This window comes from Scatophagus argus, chromosome 17 (assembly GCF_020382885.2).
Source record: "Scatophagus argus isolate fScaArg1 chromosome 17, fScaArg1.pri, whole genome shotgun sequence".
Classification (NCBI taxonomy): domain Eukaryota; kingdom Metazoa; phylum Chordata; class Actinopteri; family Scatophagidae; genus Scatophagus; species Scatophagus argus.
This window is the reverse complement of record NC_058509.1, coordinates 7,053,643-7,073,150: the sequence shown is the minus strand read 5'-3', so window position 1 is coordinate 7,073,150 and position 19,508 is coordinate 7,053,643. Positions and strand designations below refer to the sequence as shown.

Sequence of the window (19,508 nt, the reverse complement as noted above, 5' to 3'; positions counted from 1 at the left end):
TTAAAGGTCATAATCATTTGAACAGTTTCAGAAGGACCTGTCTAAAGAAATACACTTGGTACAGATAAAGAAGCTGAAATTAATACAGTCTAATACAACATCCTTACGATAAAGCTTACCTTCATGAAGGTTAAAATGTTAGTATTTCTGTGAACTTTGATTATTCTGGAAGCAATATGTTCTGCTGTACAGTGATATAAAGAAATAATTCAATATCCTTTTTTCCACCAGCTTGTTTAAATATGAGTAATAAATTAGGATATTTCTATTTATTCATTTAATTACTTATTTTTTATATTTTGTCATGGCCCAGACTGTAAACATATCTTTAAGCTTATGGCACGCTGGACTTTATTGTAATGTCTCTCTCTACCAGTGGGTGGCGGTAATAAACCATAAACATGACATGTCGACCAAATACGGAAATTGAAACCGTTGAAGAAGATCAACACCCAGGTTCGGGACTGGATTTACGAGTAGCCTGTGTGTTTCTGTCATTCTGACGTAAACTAGGTGGGTAAACAAGATATATATAATCATTTGTTTGAGACGAATATCTTTATATGAGACTAGGTAAATATGCTAGCTAACAACTTTTTCTTGAGTTGACAGACATTAGTATCAGAAAAAACTAATGAGGCTAACGTTAGCTTAGCCAGTTGTTAAATACCCCTAACCGGGGCTAGTTGTTTACAATGCTGTTTTATCCTACGCGCTAGCTTTCGCTTCGTCTGTATCCATCTTTACGAGCTAGTTATAACGTTGTAACAGTGTAACACTAGTTGCCAGCAAACGGCTGTCTGGTTAAATGTGAGTACAAACCGAAATCAAGCCAGTTAAGTCGCTGCTGAATGTTGCTGTAACGTTACATGGTATGCTGAATTCCTTTTTGCTTGGCTGTGCCACAAGTGACTGATCTCTCTCCAACTAATCTGTTTCAGAGGTGAGGTCAAGCTAAATTAATGTTTTCCTTTCTCTCCTCAGCCTCTGTGCCCAATTAGAGGAAACATCTCTCAGATTTGGAGTGGCAACATCAAGCTCCTAAATTAAAAGTAAAATAAAATAAAGTTTTTCTCCAGTGGTGCCAGAAACCCCATAGAAAACTAGTAGAAGGACTGCAGGACTGAGCCAGTACCCTGACGGGGCAGTGCAGACCTTTTTTGTTTTCCACTGGAGACAAATGGTTTTGAGTGATGGATCAAGGTGTTGTGGACAGTCCTGTTACCCTTGTCATCAGGGCACCCAACCAGAAGTACGATGACCAGACCATCAACTGTTTCCAGAACTGGACTGTGGAGAAGCTCAAAGCACACCTGTCAGACGTATATCCAAGTAAACCGGTGAGCATTTTTGTTCCAGTCTTCTCAAAGCTGCCAGTGTCTGTTTCTACGTCTCTCTTGCCTGTCCTGTTTTCCTCTGTTTTGTGCAGTTTGGTCAGTGGGTGACAGTAAGCATGTGATAAGAGACAATAGACTGCTTCTATTGTCCAACCAACAGTCCAACACCAAAGGAAGCTGCTCTCTGCAAATGCTTGACATTTTTTCTTGAAAACTGACTGAAATGATCATTTCATTATCATAACAGTTGCAAACTAAGTTTCTTTCAATCAGTTAATTGTATTCAGAATCAGAATAAGAATTCCTTTATTTATTCCCCATGGGGAAATTCTTTTTCGTGCAGACATTGCACTTGCAGTTTTCCCGACCAAGAAAGAAAAGTGAAAGATATAAAAATAGGATAAGCAAAAACAAGATAAGTATAAATCTAAAAATACAGGTATTTACATGTGTGAAACAATATATACATTGTATATATAAAAGTAAGTGTGTCTGTCACAGTGCAGAGTTTAACAGTTTGATGGCGACAGGCAGGAATGATTTCTCCTGTAGCTGATCAGCACATTGTGGAGAGGGTGAGAGGGAAAGTTCAGTATAGTCCTTATTTTGGACAACATCCTCCTCTCAGACACCACTGTCAGAGAGTCCAGTTCCTCTCCCACATTGTAGTAGTAGCATTTGACTGTATTTGATTCCAGGACTTACACAGCCACAACCAGCATTTTTCCAGTTGAACTCTATTTCATTTTACTGTTGAATTATGATCAAAGTGGCACAGCCCATTAACCTCGATCTCCTCTCTGAAGCAAAAGGAGCTGTGGGACTCAAGGATGAGCCTCAGTCTCTGTAGATGTGACGTCACAGTGACAGGAAGGTGCTCCTGCTGTATTGTTCTGCTGATCTGACTTTGCTCACTTTCCTCTCTGCTCAGGACTTGTTCTGATGCAATCATAATAAACACACACACACACAGGGACAAACTGCTGCCTTGTAAGGGCTGCGCTTTTGTTTGTGTAATTTAGTGGACATTAACTGTGGCTTATTTCACAACGAGGAACCTCGAATTCAACATAAAAGGCTCTCGGTTGCAAGTTGGCCAGGATTTAAAATGGGTATTTTAAATTCCTTGAATGGTTGTGCAGTGAGTGTTGGCTTTAAGAGGACACGCTCTGACCTTGTTGTACAGCCAGTTTAATCCACAGTTAAGACCCATTTATCCCGATTGAGGTTACTATGATCTCATCCTCATTACTGTGTTTTTTGGTGTTGTGACCTACTTTTCCAAGTTTGCTTTTGTCCTGCCTATCGTTGTATAGACGTTCCTCACATTGTTGTCACTATTAACTAGAAATGTTTAAGAAGGGCAAATTGTTTTCTTTACTCCATTAACATCATAATTTGGATTTTTTTTTTTTTTAGAGCTCCAAAGACCAGAGGCTGGTGTATTCTGGGAAGCTGCTTTTAGATCACTTCACCTTAAAAGATGTACTCCGAAAAGTAAGTTTTGACTGTTGCAAATTCTATATTTCTGAGAATGATGAGCAAACAAGAAGAACATGCCTGATTCTTTAACCTGCTGCGTGGACTTCAATATATGGCACATATACATTCTACAACAGGCTCCTGTAAATGGGCTTTGTACGTAAGGGTTAGACAGATAGATGCAAACATCTGCTGAGGTTATTGTCATGTGTGATGGGTGACATTACAGCTCTGAATAAGAAAACCGAAATGAGTTTATCTTGTTTTTTATTTTTCTGTTAGTTCTTTCAGTTGACTTGACTTACTTTTAAATGGGATCTGAGGTTTCCCTTTAATTGGGTGATATTTTATTTAGAAAATCAATTGGACGTGTTGTTATCTATTTATCAATAAAGCATTTACCAATATTACACACATATAAGGAATATAACAGGAATATAGAAATGTTTTCATATCATTTGAGTTATGCACTACACACCCACAAAGTTCAGAACCTTTTCTACATTAACCATGCAATACCTTGACTGTGTTTGATAATGAGCTGTATTGGCCTCCACAGCAGGATGAGTATCATATGCTCCATCTGGTTTGCGCCTCACGGACTCCTCCCGGCTCCCCGAAGCCCCCCAGCAGCCACAGTAACAAGCCTCAGGAGAACCCTGCTGGTCCCACGGTGGGTCAACTGTGCACTCCTCACGCCTTTCCACTCATTTCATCAGCAGCACGTTTTCTTTCATCATCCGTCTCACTGCTGTAATCTGCACCTCCCTGAGGATATAACAACCATGGCTCATCTCTCTTTCAAGATGGACCATGAGCTGTGACTAATATTCAGAACTTGTTTTTTTGGTTACAGCCACTTCAAAACGCTAATAGTCCTTTAACTAGTCAACATAGCCAGTCCTCTGCAGGAGAGAGCAGTGATGGGCTCAGACAGCGAGCAGGACCCTTCCCTGACCACCACATGTATCAGCAGTTCATGCACAGGTAAGCTTTTTGGACTAGTGAGGACCTGCAGCTCATCTACCAAATACACTTGGGCCTTTGGCTCCTTTAAGACATTCAGCAGGTGAACAAAAGGGAGGTAAATGAGAATCCCGAATAAATGTCATGTTCTGTCTGTGCGCTGTGGGACATTATCACCTCTGCCAAGGATGTTATGTTTTCAGTCCGTTTTGTTTGTTGGTTTTTCTCCTTGTCAGCATAATTACGGAAAAAACCCTGGACCCGAGGGTGGTGCATGGGCCAGGGAATAACCCATTAAATTCAGTGGATCTGAATCATACATGAATTATTTTTCGCTTAGACAGAATAATTTTCGTCTGCGTGTTTGGTCCCTTCATAAGATTTTAACTCAAATATCACACAGGTTTTCTGTTCTGTCCTGTCTGAATGCGACTATAAGGAACATTAACGTAAAAAGTATGCATGAGAGGCCAGAAAGCATCAGTGTTTGGTTGGAATGATTATTTGGTTAAGTTTAGTTTATTTACTAGCACAACATTATATTTTCTGTACATCTCAGTCTCTTTAACGAGCATGTGAAAGCCAGCAATTGATTCGAGTGTGGTTCACAATTAGACCTGTGGTTTAATTAGGAAGTGACCTCATCTGTGTCTCCAGTAATGCAGTATCTGTATTTCCAGCTGGAACCAGTACCCCCCACAGTCAGCACCTCCCACAAACATGATGCCTGCTTATTACAACCCCATGAGTGTGATGTGGTGGCAGCAGCTGTACGCCCGACAATACTACATGCATTAGTGAGTCCCTTCATGTTTCTGTCTCTTCATCTATTCTGGTGGATGTTTTGACAAGTTCAAGTGTCACCATCCCCTCTTTTCCCTCCCTCTTCCTCCAGTCAGTTGCTGGCTGCCTCCCCTCAGCACCTCAGGCCAGGCCAGCCCTCGACTCAGCCTGACCAGCCCGACCCTCAGAGCCAGCGGCCTCAGGTGGGCCGAGGCAACCAGGAAGTCCAGATGAACGCCCAGGGAGGGGAGATCCTGAATGAGGAGGAGCTGAACCGGGATTGGCTGGACTGGGTGTACACGTTCTCGCGCGCCGCGATCTTACTCAGCATAGTCTACTTTTACTCGTCGTTCAGCCGGTTTGTCATGGTGATGATGGCCATGCTGGTGCTTTACCTGTGAGTGAAGTAACGCTGCTGTGTATCCTCCCGTCATCATCGTGCCGTCCACCTCACATGAATGAAACAGACACTTGTGTTTGACTGCAGCTACTTTTAAAGTCTGTAAAACATGAAATTTAATTTGGTATTCCTTGCATTGATTTTATTTGCAATTTATTTTGGTTATGCTCTCTTTGTAAAGACCTCAATGCATCCAAGTGTTTAGAGTTAACGATTTTCTAAATGCATTTTCAGAAGGATTTCAACCTGAAACGAAACAGAAAATTGATTAAAATCTCAATTTTTTTTCACGTTGAAATGCTGAACATTAGCTGAATGTTTTCTTATGATTTTGTGTCTTCATTAGACTTTGTCTCATTTTACTCAGCATAAAATTACAGCTTTTCAACATTGCATTAATACAACTGGAAGGCAATGCTGAAATGATGAGGTGATAAAAGTCAGTCAACAGAAGTTTAGTTGATTACAACATATTTTTTTTTTTTACTACTGACTGGATGTAAAATGTTGATGTTGATGTTAATGTCATTTTGTTGTTTCGGTCTGCAGGCACCAGGCTGGCTGGTTTCCTTTCAACCTGGAGAATGAGTTCCAACTTCCTGGAGACCGAGCCAATCAGGACGATATGGAGGGAGATTTACAAAACCACAATTTACATGAAATGGTAATTGGCACTCATCCATCTCTGCATTTTTTTTTTTTTTTTTTACTTAAAGCATTAATCAGAACTGACGAACTGATTTCATCTGTAGAAGTGATTGTGTCTGCAGTGCAAACCGCTGACTGAAGGAACAGTTTCCACATATTCACAGGATTTTTAAATTTAAATGCATTAAAACAAGAAAAAGCCCCGCATCATGGTTTTAATCTGACTTAGATGCACCTATTAGTTGAGTAAAAGTAACAAGTAGTGCTGAAATGAGAAAGTGAAACTGTAATCGATTAATAAACCATTTAATGCATGAATGCCAAACATTTCCAGCTTTTCAAGATGAGGACTATTTAATTTTAAATTAATTATCTTTGTGTGAAAAAATGCGCTGTGGAAAATTGTGATGGGCTAATTTTCTGATTTTATAATCTAAACAGTTGACTGAAAAAGTAAAGAGTAAATTATTTATTCATTAAAGAAAGTAAAAAGTTGTTTGCAGCTCAAGTGACAAGACGATAATGAAAACGCTACAATAACGTTTCAGCTTACGGGATAACTTCATCATATGATGAGTGTGAATTGGTCAGACATTTAGAGGAGCTTTGCATTCGGGAGCTGTTGCTCCAGTTTGCATAGCAGACGTCTTCTTTCGTCCACGTCAGATGTGGAGCACATACTCTAATCTAATGTAGAGTGCTGCATTTGTGCGAACCACGCTGCATCTCACCTGGTTGTCCTCTCATGATTTGACTTCGTCCTGTACAGGAAGGAGCGATGGATGATGGCTCGGATGATGATGGGGAAAGTGGGGAGGAAGGAGGAGAAGATCCAAACAGCACCCCCCACACGGGCTTCCTGTCCTCCACGTGGTCGTTCATCATAACTTTCTTCATGTCGCTCATCCCCGAGGGGCCGCCAAACGCTGCTAACTGAACCACGAGCCGAACCACCACAGGACCACGTTCTGTCTTACAGAGGAGGACGAATGTCCTACCCGCTTAGGGAAACTGTTTCTGTTGTGAAGTGTTTTAGTTTCCCACAAGTCTACTTTACTACATATCTAAGACACTGAGCTGAAACAAAAGTGACTGATTTAAGCTGAGAAGAAAGAGATGATCACTTCATGTGGTGTTTTTTGTTTGTCTGCACAAAGACAAAATGAATTGTCAGATTACAGGAAGTTTAGTATAACTTCTTTACACGCTAGTGATGCCTTGTAAACATAGTCAAAGTAATAACTGCGTCTGTAGTGGGTCTCAGTGGACACTGTTGTTGTGAAATGAGGACAGCAGGGACGTTTATGAAGAAAAGTAATTACGGCACTTCTTTTTTTTAACATCCTGAATCAGTTTTACTTATTTGCAAGAAGCTGCAATACATATGGAAATAGTTTTATTTGAACTGTAATGATTTTTTTTGTAATGGTGGTTGTAGTTCAAAAGATGAACATTAGTAAATAATCCTGAAACATAACCTGAGAGTTCGTATACTGCGTTGAAGTGAGTCCCAGTGGGATGCTGGCCGACTGAAGTGTTTTTTTTTTGTTTTTCTACTGACGTGAAACGATGTACCACTCGTTCTCCAACAGCCTGAACGAACCGAGTGAGACAGATGAATTGATCTTCCACCAGACAGGACAGACGTGGTTGTGGATTTAAGTTGTGTGGCGTTGAGCAGACAAGAGACACTTTAAAATGTCCTACTGTTAAATAAAGTACTGCCACAATTCAGTTACTGCTTTTACCTTTAGCATGTTGTGTACCCATAGTGTTCATGTTTATTAAACCTTCACTCATGCTAATGTAGCCATGGGGTTTTGGATGAGTATTCTTTATCTCAGAGATAATGAGCAATCAAGAACCACAAATAAATTGGAACATATCATTAAAACAATCATAATCTTCAGTGCTTAAGTATAATAAAATGACCTGTAACTACTCTGCAACATAAAACATTTAAACAGCTGAATTTCACAGCTGCAAAATGAAGTAACACGCCACTCTGACTCCCTTTGCCCATGATAGAAAAGATTCCTTCACTATTCGCTGGCTGTTAATGCTGCTAATCCATTCACCATATTGCAATCATACACGGTTTAGTTGGACTATACATTATTTCTAATCAGACTGCAGTTGCTGCTTTTCATTTTACATAAGAAAAAAAGACTGGTACTAATTCTGTGCACAGATCTAATGTCTGTGAGGTAAGGTTTAAAAGCCCTGCACTGCACTGATTCGTGTTCCTCCAGAAGTGAAGGACAGTGAGGGAAATGTCACATCGCACAATCCGTACCGTCCACGCATTCCCTTAACCACTCAGTTTGTACGGACTTCAGATGATTTGAATAAAAATGAAAACAAGTTGAGCCAGTGCCTGCAGAAGAGATGTGTCTGCAGTGCTCAGCTGTGGTGTGTAACACAGATCTCTGCTGCCACCTAATGTCTTTAACGTGAAAAACACCCTCAGACTTGTTGCAAAAGGAGTCGAACAGAAACTTAAAAGTGACCTGTTTCAGTGGACAAAACTAAAGATTCCCCTGCTGGGTGCTTCTATTAACCTGACTAACGATGGAGGAGCTACTCAGATCCTTTATTTAAGTAAAAGTACTAAAACCACACGGTTAAAAAAGGCTCCCCAACAAGTAAAAGTCAATTGAGTAAAAGTATAAACAGGGACTAATTTGTTAATTATTTTGTGCAGGGCTGCAACTAATGATTATTTTCATTATATGTTAATCTTCTGGTTCTTTTCACTATCAGCCAGACCCAAGTAACACCTCCACGATGTTTGTTTTCCTAAGAAATAAACTCAAGCAATTTAAAGGAAAATCTGCAAATCCTCAAATTTGTTGTAACCATGAAATGCTGTTGCATGAAAAATGATTGTCCAAAATAAGTGCCAATAATTTTCTGTTGGAAGTAACTCAAGTTGTCAAATGTATAGATAAAGATATAAATTGTAGTGCAGTAAGCAAGAAAAACTTAATGTCTTAACTCTGTATGTAAGTATAGTACTTGAGTAACTGTATTCAGCTCAGTTCAGCAGCGGATTAGTGAATTGGTGAAATGTTACAGATCAACTTTGACTGTTAGATGGGGGGAAAAAAGGACTTTAATCTTAGCATGTTGGGAGTCCACGTAAGTCGAGGATGGAGGATAAAAAAAGCAAGAAAAAAGTGAAGCTCACTTCTTCGCCGTCTGAGTGAAAGACAACCACACGGAGACAGTGGAAATATCACCATGTGTTCACTTTTATTGCTTTGCACCAATCGGCAATGACAGGAACGTCATCATTCAAGCTAACAACAGGATGCTATGTGCCTCGCTGATGTTTTATGTCTGTACATCAGAAGAAATGCATTCTTACACAGCGATGCTGGAGTGATGATGACCTTTTTACTGTTTACAGTTTGTCCACCACTATAATCTAATACACATATATGTTCAAACCGACGTGAAAATAGGGTATTTTTCATCAAAATAAACATTATTATGACAAGTACTTTGTTGGTGGATGTTCAGTTAATTGTGATGATTCCACTGATCTGACTAATCACATTTTTATATCAAATATACGTGTAGGGAAGCAACTTGTGAAATGTGTGAGACTGAAATGAAGCTTAACATTTTGGGTTTTTTTTTGTTTTTAGAAAATAGATGTCTGGCAAAATGTTGCTGACGGTACAATAATTAGACATTCACTGATCATTCCAAACCAGTACCTTAATATAGATTAGAGCTTTTCATGTTGTGAGCGAACACTGCGGCTGTGACAGCAGAACACGCGCACACACACACACACACACACACAGAAACAGTATTCAGAGATACATTTGCAAATAGAAGATAAACCGAGTTACATCGTTTTGAGTTGGTGGCTCAGGTTACGACTTCACACAGACACGGGAATAACACTACGACACAGATAAGCCTCTGCAAATGAGCCACGTATCACTCTTGTCAAATGAGGACTGTCTTTGGCATTTATGTGCCACCGTGCATGCGTGTGTGTGTGTATCTCGTCACCCGTCCCGAACACTTAAATTATCAGTACAAGACCTGCACATAAAGCGCTTCGACAAGGCACGTAAGCTATTTTCCGTAGAGTCACTGCAGCTACACACAGACGGAGTCGGTGAAAACAGACACGAAAATCGGTTCACAAATTATTCTTTGCCTGAATATTAGCTGGGCTCATGAGTCCATACGTCACACAGTATGGGATACTTATTGCTAAAACAGGACCGCACTTAGCAAAATAAGAACAACTTCATAGAATATAATAGTTTTTACATTTACTGTAGAAATATTTTGCATAAAGTGATTTGCAACGCTTAACATAGCAAACTGTCTTTACACCACACATACACACACACACACACACATGTACAATATTACCAACAATAACACAGACAGTATAAAAACTGGTGCAAGTAAATGGGGTCACGAATGTTCAGTTTTTTCTTTTAAATTATTTTGCACCTCACTATAGTTTATGATTTACAGTGTTTATTAAAAAAGTTGTGATACCAGTGATGAAAGGAACACAGCAGACAGCTAATTATCAACTGCCTTGTGACTAAAAATATCAAGTGACCACCGCCAGAAATCTTTAAAGATTCCTGAGTTGGTTGACCGACATTTGAACGACAGCTCTATAGACACGGTGGGAAGAGGGGTAAGCTTTCTTATTAATACGCCATCATCCATTTTAGGTAAGAAACTATACTGGCAAAGTGCTTACTGTACAGTACAGACTTCATATGGCCTCTGAAGTAGGTTTCCTATGATACAAATGAAAAGAACACAGTATACATACAAATATTTCTATAACATCACATACAATATGAACAGTGAGGTTTACAGTGAAAACAACTGACCAGTTTATGAGCAGCAATATTAATACTGAGTGTTCCCCTGCAGACAGCAGAGATGATTCATGAGTAAAATCTACAGACATGTATGCAGTAGTAGAGTCTGAATGTACCTCTGTTTTGGTTTGTGTCATTTACTGTGCCAGACCAATTATGAAACAGAATCAGCCGACACTGACAGTACCTGAATGGCTTTAATCGAATGAGTTTCTGAAGCTGGTGTAGTTGGATGAGCAGGTCTTTATCCGACCTAAAAATCCACAGAAACAAACAGTGCAGGACAGCTCGTGGTGTGTGAACTACGAAGAACCCGAAAAGTACAGTACTGTGACCAGGTAAAACAACAGCAGTAAAACTGAAATTAAAATATATGGTGGGTTAAAAGTAAAATTCAGTTCACACAGTCCAAAATCCCCAGCAGTGAGGCCCGTTCCTTTGGCATCTGTAATGGTTTAGCGGTTGACAATTTGCTAGATTGAGAGATTTTCTAAATAGTGAGCATCAGTGGGCAGTGGCTGCAGAATTTCTTCATTTGTCTGAGAATATGCGCTCTAAAGTGCACAACACGGCAGCCATTTGTACGTGTGCTGCACACTTCCAGACTCAGGTGGACTTAAGTGGACTCACAGCCCTGGGGGAGTTCGCCTGCTGCCACGAGGAAGGAAACACTGCAGGCGGGCTGTGCTGCTCCAGTTCTTTCCCCCTGATGAGGCCCGTCACTGGGGTGAAGTGTTGCGTGGTAGAAGGTATGATGTGGGTTAGAAGGGCCTCCCATTATCACAGGAAGGTCTCGGCAGTGGAACCACCTCCTGCGTCCGGGCTGACGTCGACTCTAACGCAGGCCACCTTCTCCTGACTGTTTCACAGAGATGAAGAAGATGAGAGACAAGGTGAGCACCTGTGCAAATCAACAGTGGAGCCAAAGGTGGAGAGGAGGCAAAATGTGAGATTTGTCAGATAGTGGAGTGATAGTCAGAACAAGATTTCACCACCTCCTGTACGCCCACAGGTGACAGGCTCACGTGAGGACCGTGTTAAAGTATGCTGCTGTTAATTGTGACAATTCTAGATCAAAGTTCTCAACTTATCTTAACTTTTCTATGAATCACTAGTGTGATCAAATGCATCTTGTAATAAAAGCGATCCTGTCAACACTCTCCAATTAACAGCTCGCGGCGCTAAAGGAGACAAGAACAAGCACTTTGCATGTACGGATTTAGACTGCGATTTCCAACACTCGAGACCGTATCTTCTGTGGACTTAAAAGCACTTATTCAACATAATTCCCCCTTTTAAAATCCTGCTTTAAATATTAAACAGATCTCCTGCCTTTCAAGTAGAAATTCGTTTCAGTTTATCTCACTACAGTACAGAAATAATTTTTCTTAAAACTAAGATACATTAATGCCTCTCAGAGAGCATTTAAGTCATCTTTTATTGTTAACATTATAATATTGAGGTAAAGCAGGAAATAATGGGAAAAGCCCACGAGATGGCATAGCTACCTTCCGCTGCGCTTCACAGGTTGGGCACGTGACTCTGCACTCGAGTTCACTGCTTTCCATGTGGCGCTTTTGGCCATTTCATCAGAGGTATTTACAACCAAGAGGTCAGAATCAGAACTACATACCAAAATGCAAACACACACACACACACACACACAAACGGAAACACAGAGAGAAGACAGGCAAGTAGACATCAAATCAGGAGAGGTTTAGTGCAGGACAGTTCAAACAAGCACACTAACATGCATATAAATCAGGGATTAAAACGGCACAAAATGGCTGACCAGACAGGCCATATACAGCATGTTCCAAGTCAACGTGTATCAAGAAATGTGGGCATTAGAGGCGCAAGTTGTCACGAGCTGACTGTGTACACAGGAGTTAGTCAGACATGGATATGATTATTTCAACAAGATAAACGTAAATAAAATCACAGACCATTTATCTTTGAAACCAAACACGACAGCACACAAAATAGTGCAAAGCAGTGTTTCAGTTGTTTAAACAGCTGAGGACCGACAGCGTTGGCCATGCGCTAACTGTCTGAGTATCAGTGAGCTGGGTTAGAACGCAGCCACGTGGGTCAAATGTTTTGCATCGGACACACAGCCCTGCTACCTCTTCCTCCATTGGGAGCTTGTGGGTCACTAGTCCTATTCTGTATGATCTGTTCAAGATGGACATAATAACACACAGCTGACTACCAGTGTCACAATTCCACCATTCCAAGTTGTAAAATAAGAAAAGTTCATTATTTACTATAAACTATATTTATATTCTTTCTTCGCGTTTCTAGACTTGTTTCCTGGATCAAAGGCATTGATTAGCACCATCCCAAATCATTCTGAGCCATCATAAAAAAAATGTGTTTTGCTACCTCATAAGAGTCAGACCATAAAATTGTAAAATCTCCTCATAAAAGATGAAACACAACTGTATAATTAAAAAAATATAATGCCTCGCTAATGCGCATTTGCAATAAAAAGCAGCTTTTCCTCCCAGAAAAGGCCATCAAAGTGTGCTTTATGAGGTGCACCACTCACCTCCCTGAGAGTGTTTTCACTGGGATGTTGAGCAGGTTGGAGTCTTCAAAGCTGACCTTCAGTCCCAACTCCTCTTCCTCCTGTAGTCTGGACTCTTCTTCCTGAATGAAAACGGTATTGGGAAGCCTGATTTACAAAACAACCACGACTGCAGCGAGGCAAAACACCAGTAAAACATTCAGCTGTAGTCTTCTCATTCCCATAGCTGACTCTTTAGGCTGCATCATTGTGAGACGGCTTTGTGTTCACACATGCTCTGGCTGCTTTGAGTCTCCTGTGATTAGGTTTTTAAAAAATCTTCATATACATTTCCCTTCTCCTTTACACAGACATGCTTGAATGGCCATTATATCTGTATGAGGTATTGCAAGTCTGGCCATTCCCTTATCTTTTTTTTTTTTTTTTTTTAATAATTTAATAATAATAATGTGATTAACATCCACTCACAGTGAGCTGAAATCTGAGTGACCACATGAAGAGAGATATGATCTGTGAAGCTCTAGCATTTTTTTCCATAATTCAGACACAGATAAATGGAGAATCTTGGTGCTTTTTGTAATATTATGGTTTCTGTGCATGTGTGGGTGTTACTGTCAGTTCAGAGCTGCAAACAGAAAAGCACACAGAAAATTTTAAATCACTGAATTTTCACGGTGCCTGCAGCCTTGATTATTCACTGTGTGAATGGAAATGACGAAGAACATGGAAGATATGGATTAAATATCCAGATTTAAACATACTTTGATGACTACATCACTGCATAACTCATCAAGACAAACTTAGTATTTGGTTATCTGTAAAGCTGTGTATGTAACACAAAGATAATGCTGGATTTTCTTTCCAACCGGTTTGGTCATAGATGTCTGAACTGAGACTGAGGAGAGCCACAATCACTGGGTGCAGAGCTGCACGCAGGCTGTGACGAACAGGCCAAGAGGCTGCGCTGCGGAGGAGTTTGCATTCAGGTGCAAACAGTACATCTCACCTTGCTTTCAATGAAATCAAGCCACAAGTATTACAGAACAAAATAATAAACTGGAGCACTGAGCTCACCCTGGTCCACACCACACTCACTCAGTGGATAACATTTTAGCTGTGCTGACTGTCTGCTCCAAATGCTGTGAAAAACACTTCCTGTATGGTCAATTTATTTTTCAAACATTCTGAGTAAAAATAAAATGGCAACACAAACAATTCTGATACTCTTTTCCATGTTCCATACTTCTTCAGACCTGTAGAAAACTTAAATCAAGTTCTGTACTTAAACATAGTTTTCCATACCACTTTGGAACCCTGTTTGAAGTACAAAAACACTGGCTACTGTCATTTTACTACAAATACAAAACAAACAAACAAAAAAAACATGAAATGAGTTTTACCAGCTTTTCTTGTGCTTTCTTTTTCTTGTCATCCTCTTTCTTCTTTTTGCTCTCTGGCATCAAGTCATCCAGCCAGCTCAGCTCCCTCTTGGTGAAGAAAAAGTCCAGAAGTTTTCGGACAAAGACCAGCGCAAGAACCTGGAGACACAAGAAATCTATTGTCACAAAGACATACGAAATCCCTGTACAGCCAAAATGCACTCTACTGTGTTGTGAGAGCTGTCTTGAATGGGTGAATCTGTATCTGTGAAGTGACTAAATGTGCCTCAGTCTCTCCAATTTGGGGTCGTTACCATCATGGGAAACACTACGGCTGCTGCGGAGGCCTTGATGACCCAGAGCAGCACCAAACAGGTGAGCTGCACCAGGGTGAATATGTGGACCTTCCACAGCGGTACATAGCGCAGATAGATCAGATCGGGCTGGTGCTTAGCAGGCATGCCGAACAACTTGATTCTGTCAAAGAACTACAGAGAAAATGAGAAGAAAGAGGTTCAGCGAGAGTCAAGACAAGAAACACAAATAAAAATAGCTGAAAAGATGAGGGGTGATGAGAAACGTTCAATACATTATTCAGAGGAGGAAACACATTTAACAAAAGCGTTTCAGGATTCTGGATTATGATCAAAGGTATGGAACTACAAGGGGAAAATGTATCTTTAAAGCTCCAGACTTCAGTTGTGTTCATAATAAAAGGACATATTATCTTCAAAAGAGCAGAGGCTTACTTGAATGCCTTTGAGTGAAGAGACACCCATGTACAGAAACACTCCATACAGGACTGGCATAGGAATGAACTATAAAGAGCACAAGTGAGGAGAGAATAACAACAGGATAAATTAGTCAACTTACAGTTCAGGAAAAGCAAAAGCTAACACGGCCTTTGCTGCACAGGGACGAGTTAAAAAGACAGAATAGTGAAAACATGTCTGATATGAAAAACACCTTCCTACTTTGGTAAACATTTTAAAATATTATCATGCTAATGAGGATTTCTTTTTCCAAATGTTACTCCAGTGTTTCCTGTAGCTCACCTTGAGCACTGAGGTCATGAAAACAGAACAACCCATCAGGATAAAGATCATGAATCCAGTGACCCGCTGCTCCCGGATGCCCAGAAACTTGGGCTGTTCTCCTGGGGCGGAGCAGCCCGACTCCACCTTCAGGCTGTTAACGTGGGAGATGGAGAGAACGGTTGCAGCCACAAACCACGGCAGGCCCATGACAGAGCACACACCCAGCATAACTGCCACTACCAGCAAGTCCAGGTGATAGCCACAGCCTTTCTGTAGGACACACAGGGAGACAAAAGCCAATTAAGCAGTAATGAGAAATAAAAATTCAGGGCCATAATATAGATGGAGATAGATAATTTAATTTCCCTGTCCATACTTGGAGTCTCTGCTTTATCAATTTTCAAAGTGAACAGAATTTATTTTTAAAATAGCAGCACCGTAGCTCCCAAAGGCATAAAAATACGTCAGGAAACAAAAAAAAAAGCTGTAGGTGATTACAGCTGAAGCATTTCTGTGAGATGAGCACAGCAAAAGAACAGACAAGACAATATGTCAGCTTCAGCCCTAATTAAGGATGACAGAAAGGGAAAGCAAGGACTGGTGAGAGATGAACGAGCTACAGAGGAATAGAGACGTGCAGAGAGAGCAGAGACATGCAGACAGAAATAGAGCAAGCTGGAGGCGGCACAAATGAGCAACAAGTTAAATAAAATTAAAAAGACAGACAGATTGGTGTCACAGAAACAGAGTTTTGTTTAAGACTTTCGACATATTTTGTTTTACAACACAAAATGAATGCAGGTTGAACTTCAAGGCTGTAGTCAAACTCAACACCAGATTCACCAGTTTAATCTTTTAATTTTTTCAGTCACACACTGACTTTGGCATACAAAAAACTACAAAACAGTTTAAGTTAAATTCAATCACTGTGGCATGTTTGTTTTTTGTCTTAAACAATGCAGCATTTGAGATACATTTGGAATAATTTCCACAAGGCCCATTCAAATTCTGCAGAAAACTCCAGTTATACAGTACATTTGGCATGACTTTAATATGTTTGGAAAGATCTTGGATTTGTATGACGTTCGTGGTCTTTTCCCAACTACCCTCAGAAGCTGCATAGCTAAAACTTGCACTGCTGAGCATTTACGAGACAGAGACAGACTCCGCAGGCAAAAATACTTAATTATATTAATAATAATGATGATTAAAATGATGGATACTTTGACACCACTGAAACACAGACGGGTCTGACCTTGAGCTTGTGCTCCTTGCGGTTGATAATGACTGCAGTGATCTGCTGGTCCATAAAGATGAGGATGGTGCAGAGCAGCGCTGGGAGCGCTGCTACCAGCAGCGTCCACCAGGGATTCCCTCCTAATGGGTCAATCAGCCAGCCTCGGTTTTTTGAAGTTGGCTACAGGAAATAAAGCAGGGGATAGTATGTATTTAGTATATTAGGCTTATAAAAACAATTTTTTGAGAATATATGAAGATGTGAAAACTAATTCATTTTTGAAGGTAGTACATTTAGACCTTTCCTTATGACACAGAATAGAGGCATACCTCAAAGCGATCAGGGACATTCAGTTTTGGAGAGGGGATCCCCATTAGATAGTCCACTGCCACCATGATCATGATGGTTATAAACACAGCAAAATCACTAATAGTGGATCGCACCTGCAAAACATACACACAAACATGCAACACATGCAACACAATCATATTTAATTTTTCAGGAACTGCAGTTGAGCATGCATGATATATTCTACTCACACACACACACACACACACACACACACACACAGGTTTCTCTCTTCACAAAATAAAAGCTGCTCCAATACAATCACAGTCATTTACTTGAGATCACTGCTGGAAATCCACCGCAGTAATAATTACATTTGTGTCAACAGTAAAAGCACAACAATTCAGACAATGCCAGCACCCGCCTACACAGAACACCAGCTGATAACAGACAGTGGATTCTGTGTAGGAGCATGAAATAAGATCTTTTCTTTCAGTACATGAGTCTACTCCTGCACACTAATGACTGACAAAATATAAACATTTACACATTGTGAAAGGATTTTAGCCAGATCTACACACTGTTGGACACACTGTTCAGATTTGAACTGACTGATACATGATATATGGACATGCAGCTTCATATTAATATGCATGTATTTAGAATGCAATGTCACTGAAGTCCCAGTTGGTGTAATGACCAGGTGTCCCAATACTTCTGTACATGTAGTGTATTTATATTTTAACCAGTAATAGAAAGTGTTACTGCACTTAATGCTGTTAAAAGAGTTCATAGTGTTAACAGTAGTAGCAGATGTCTGCACATCAAAAATCTTGCAAACATCTCACCTTGGTGGGAAAATATCGCTCTGTTTTAAACTGCTTAAGGAAGGAGGACAGGAAGAAGGTGGTGAAGAAGAGGATGACGGACCAGAAGAGAACATCCGGGATGTAGGGCCCGTGATGACCGCAGGCAGGGCCAAGAAACTCCCCATGGAGGACCTTGCACATCTAGAGAAAATGAATTACGAATTACTATGAATTACTACACCAATACCGCTGTCAGTACTGTTCCAGTACTGACAGTAATTTGGCAGAGATAAAAGTAGTTGGAACTGAATTTGTGTTAATGTGCCTGGCTTCATCTGCATAAATTAGTGAGTATGTGTGAGTGCAAGAATATATGTACAAAACTGGCTGATGATGTCTGTTTTCTCAACACATACTACACATTTGAGTGTGAGTGTGATTCCCACACTGCAGATCTGCGCTGGTCTCACCGAAACATTGAGGCTGCTCCACGGGATGGAGTCTGGGCTGTATCCTGTCCGGTTCCACTCCTGCACAAGCTTATCCGAGGCGTTGGCTGGTGGAGAGCACTGACACCTGTGAACAAGAGAACAAATGAACATAAGCTAAGCAAACATATACACAGTATGTATGCTTAATTAAAAGTGAAAAACAGTTAAGTTCATTCTAACCACAGGCTGCAGCAAAGCTGCTATCATCAGTTGTTTTAAAATGTGTTTTTTGCAAGGGAGCAATTTTCACTTCAGCTTTGGGGGAGACGTGTACTGGGAACAATTTAAGCCGCTGCAATTACAGTTTTCAGCAACAACAGCAGTGTGCTCTTAAGATACAATTTATGTGATTAATACGATACATTATGTAACGCTTTGGCTGAAGAGTGTTTTAATAAAGAGACATATTGGCTCCAATTCTGACACAGCACCAATGACTAAAATAAAAAACAATAATTCAAAATAAAACTGACATTTTGTCACTGAAGAATGAGTTAACAGACTGAATGTATTTCTGAAAAAATAAATATTAAACTGTGTATAAATATACTGAACTTCTGGAGGCACAAAAACCCCAAAATTTCCATATCCTCTTATTCTAACTGCATACTGCTCGAGTGATGAAATAAATCCAGGTCATAATCATGTTAAGTTTTAAGTAGCCAACTGAAGCAAAAATACTGATTCTCCAGTTCATGTAAAGGGCTGTTATGTTTGAATTGAATCTGTGTCAGAATTTAACTAATTTAAAAACTAAATTTAAACATAAATACTATATGTATCTATATATTATATATTTAAATTTAAATTAACCTTAAACATAAAAGTAGCAATACAAGTCTCAGTACTCACGAATACAAGGTAAGGTTGTCCAAGTTGTTGTGCATGTTGACAGGGTAGTGTTCTCCCAGGTGAAAGAGCTTCTCTAGGGCCTCATAGATGAAGATGATGCAGATGAGTGCAGCGAAGGCCTCCTCTGTGAATCGGGTGATGTAGCAGACCAGGGAGCTGGCATCTGTGGCCACCAGGACCAAACACAGGAAGGCTGTCCACAGACCGATGCTGGTCCGCAGCGAGAGGTAGGACAGGCCGTAGTCACTGGGAGAGACAGACGAAGGTGACGGGGAAGAGGGTGGACACAGCTACTCTTTATGCATGCACATTAAGGCCTATGATACTACTGGAGTTCATAAGAAAAGCAAAGTTTAAAACTAAATGTTGTACGCTTTACAGGTTATTTAGTCTTA

General features: G+C 40.3%; 2 protein-coding genes across 13 annotated transcripts in view; one reads left to right on the top strand and one right to left on the bottom strand.

The window, feature by feature from the left end:
• Positions 1-406: 406 nt before the first annotated feature.
• LOC124075180 (homocysteine-responsive endoplasmic reticulum-resident ubiquitin-like domain member 2 protein) lies at positions 407-7,093 on the top strand. Its single transcript, XM_046418658.1, has 9 exons — positions 407-513; positions 985-1,340; positions 2,757-2,834; positions 3,379-3,492; positions 3,676-3,806; positions 4,466-4,582; positions 4,681-4,965; positions 5,518-5,632; positions 6,386-7,093. The coding sequence occupies exons 2-9, from the start codon at positions 1,194-1,196 to the stop codon at positions 6,551-6,553; spliced, it is 1,155 nt and encodes a 384-aa protein (XP_046274614.1). The 5' UTR covers positions 407-513; positions 985-1,193; the 3' UTR covers positions 6,554-7,093.
• Positions 7,094-8,849: 1,756 nt separating this feature from the next.
• The window catches only part of LOC124075177 (sodium bicarbonate cotransporter 3-like), a 39,037-nt gene continuing 28,378 nt past the window's right edge, over positions 8,850-19,508 (bottom strand). For 9 of the 12 annotated variants that reach the window (XM_046418644.1, XM_046418640.1, XM_046418643.1 and 6 more), the window contains 12 exons: positions 19,114-19,359; positions 18,241-18,346; positions 17,810-17,971; positions 17,003-17,116; positions 16,692-16,853; positions 15,455-15,706; positions 15,149-15,217; positions 14,714-14,887; positions 14,421-14,558; positions 13,042-13,142; positions 11,999-12,115; positions 8,850-11,349 (listed from right to left, as the gene is read on the bottom strand). In XM_046418644.1, the coding sequence (XP_046274600.1) occupies positions 11,271-11,349; positions 11,999-12,115; positions 13,042-13,142; positions 14,421-14,558; positions 14,714-14,887; positions 15,149-15,217; positions 15,455-15,706; positions 16,692-16,853; positions 17,003-17,116; positions 17,810-17,971; positions 18,241-18,346; positions 19,114-19,359 (1,720 nt within the window). In that variant the 3' untranslated portion in view covers positions 8,850-11,270. Of the gene's footprint in view, positions 11,350-11,998; positions 12,116-12,616; positions 12,666-13,041; positions 13,143-14,420; positions 14,559-14,713; positions 14,888-15,148; positions 15,218-15,454; positions 15,707-16,691; positions 16,854-17,002; positions 17,117-17,809; positions 17,972-18,240; positions 18,347-19,113; positions 19,360-19,508 lie in introns of all 12 variants that reach the window. The other 3 variants (XM_046418646.1, XM_046418652.1, XM_046418645.1) reach the window with 2 other exon arrangements.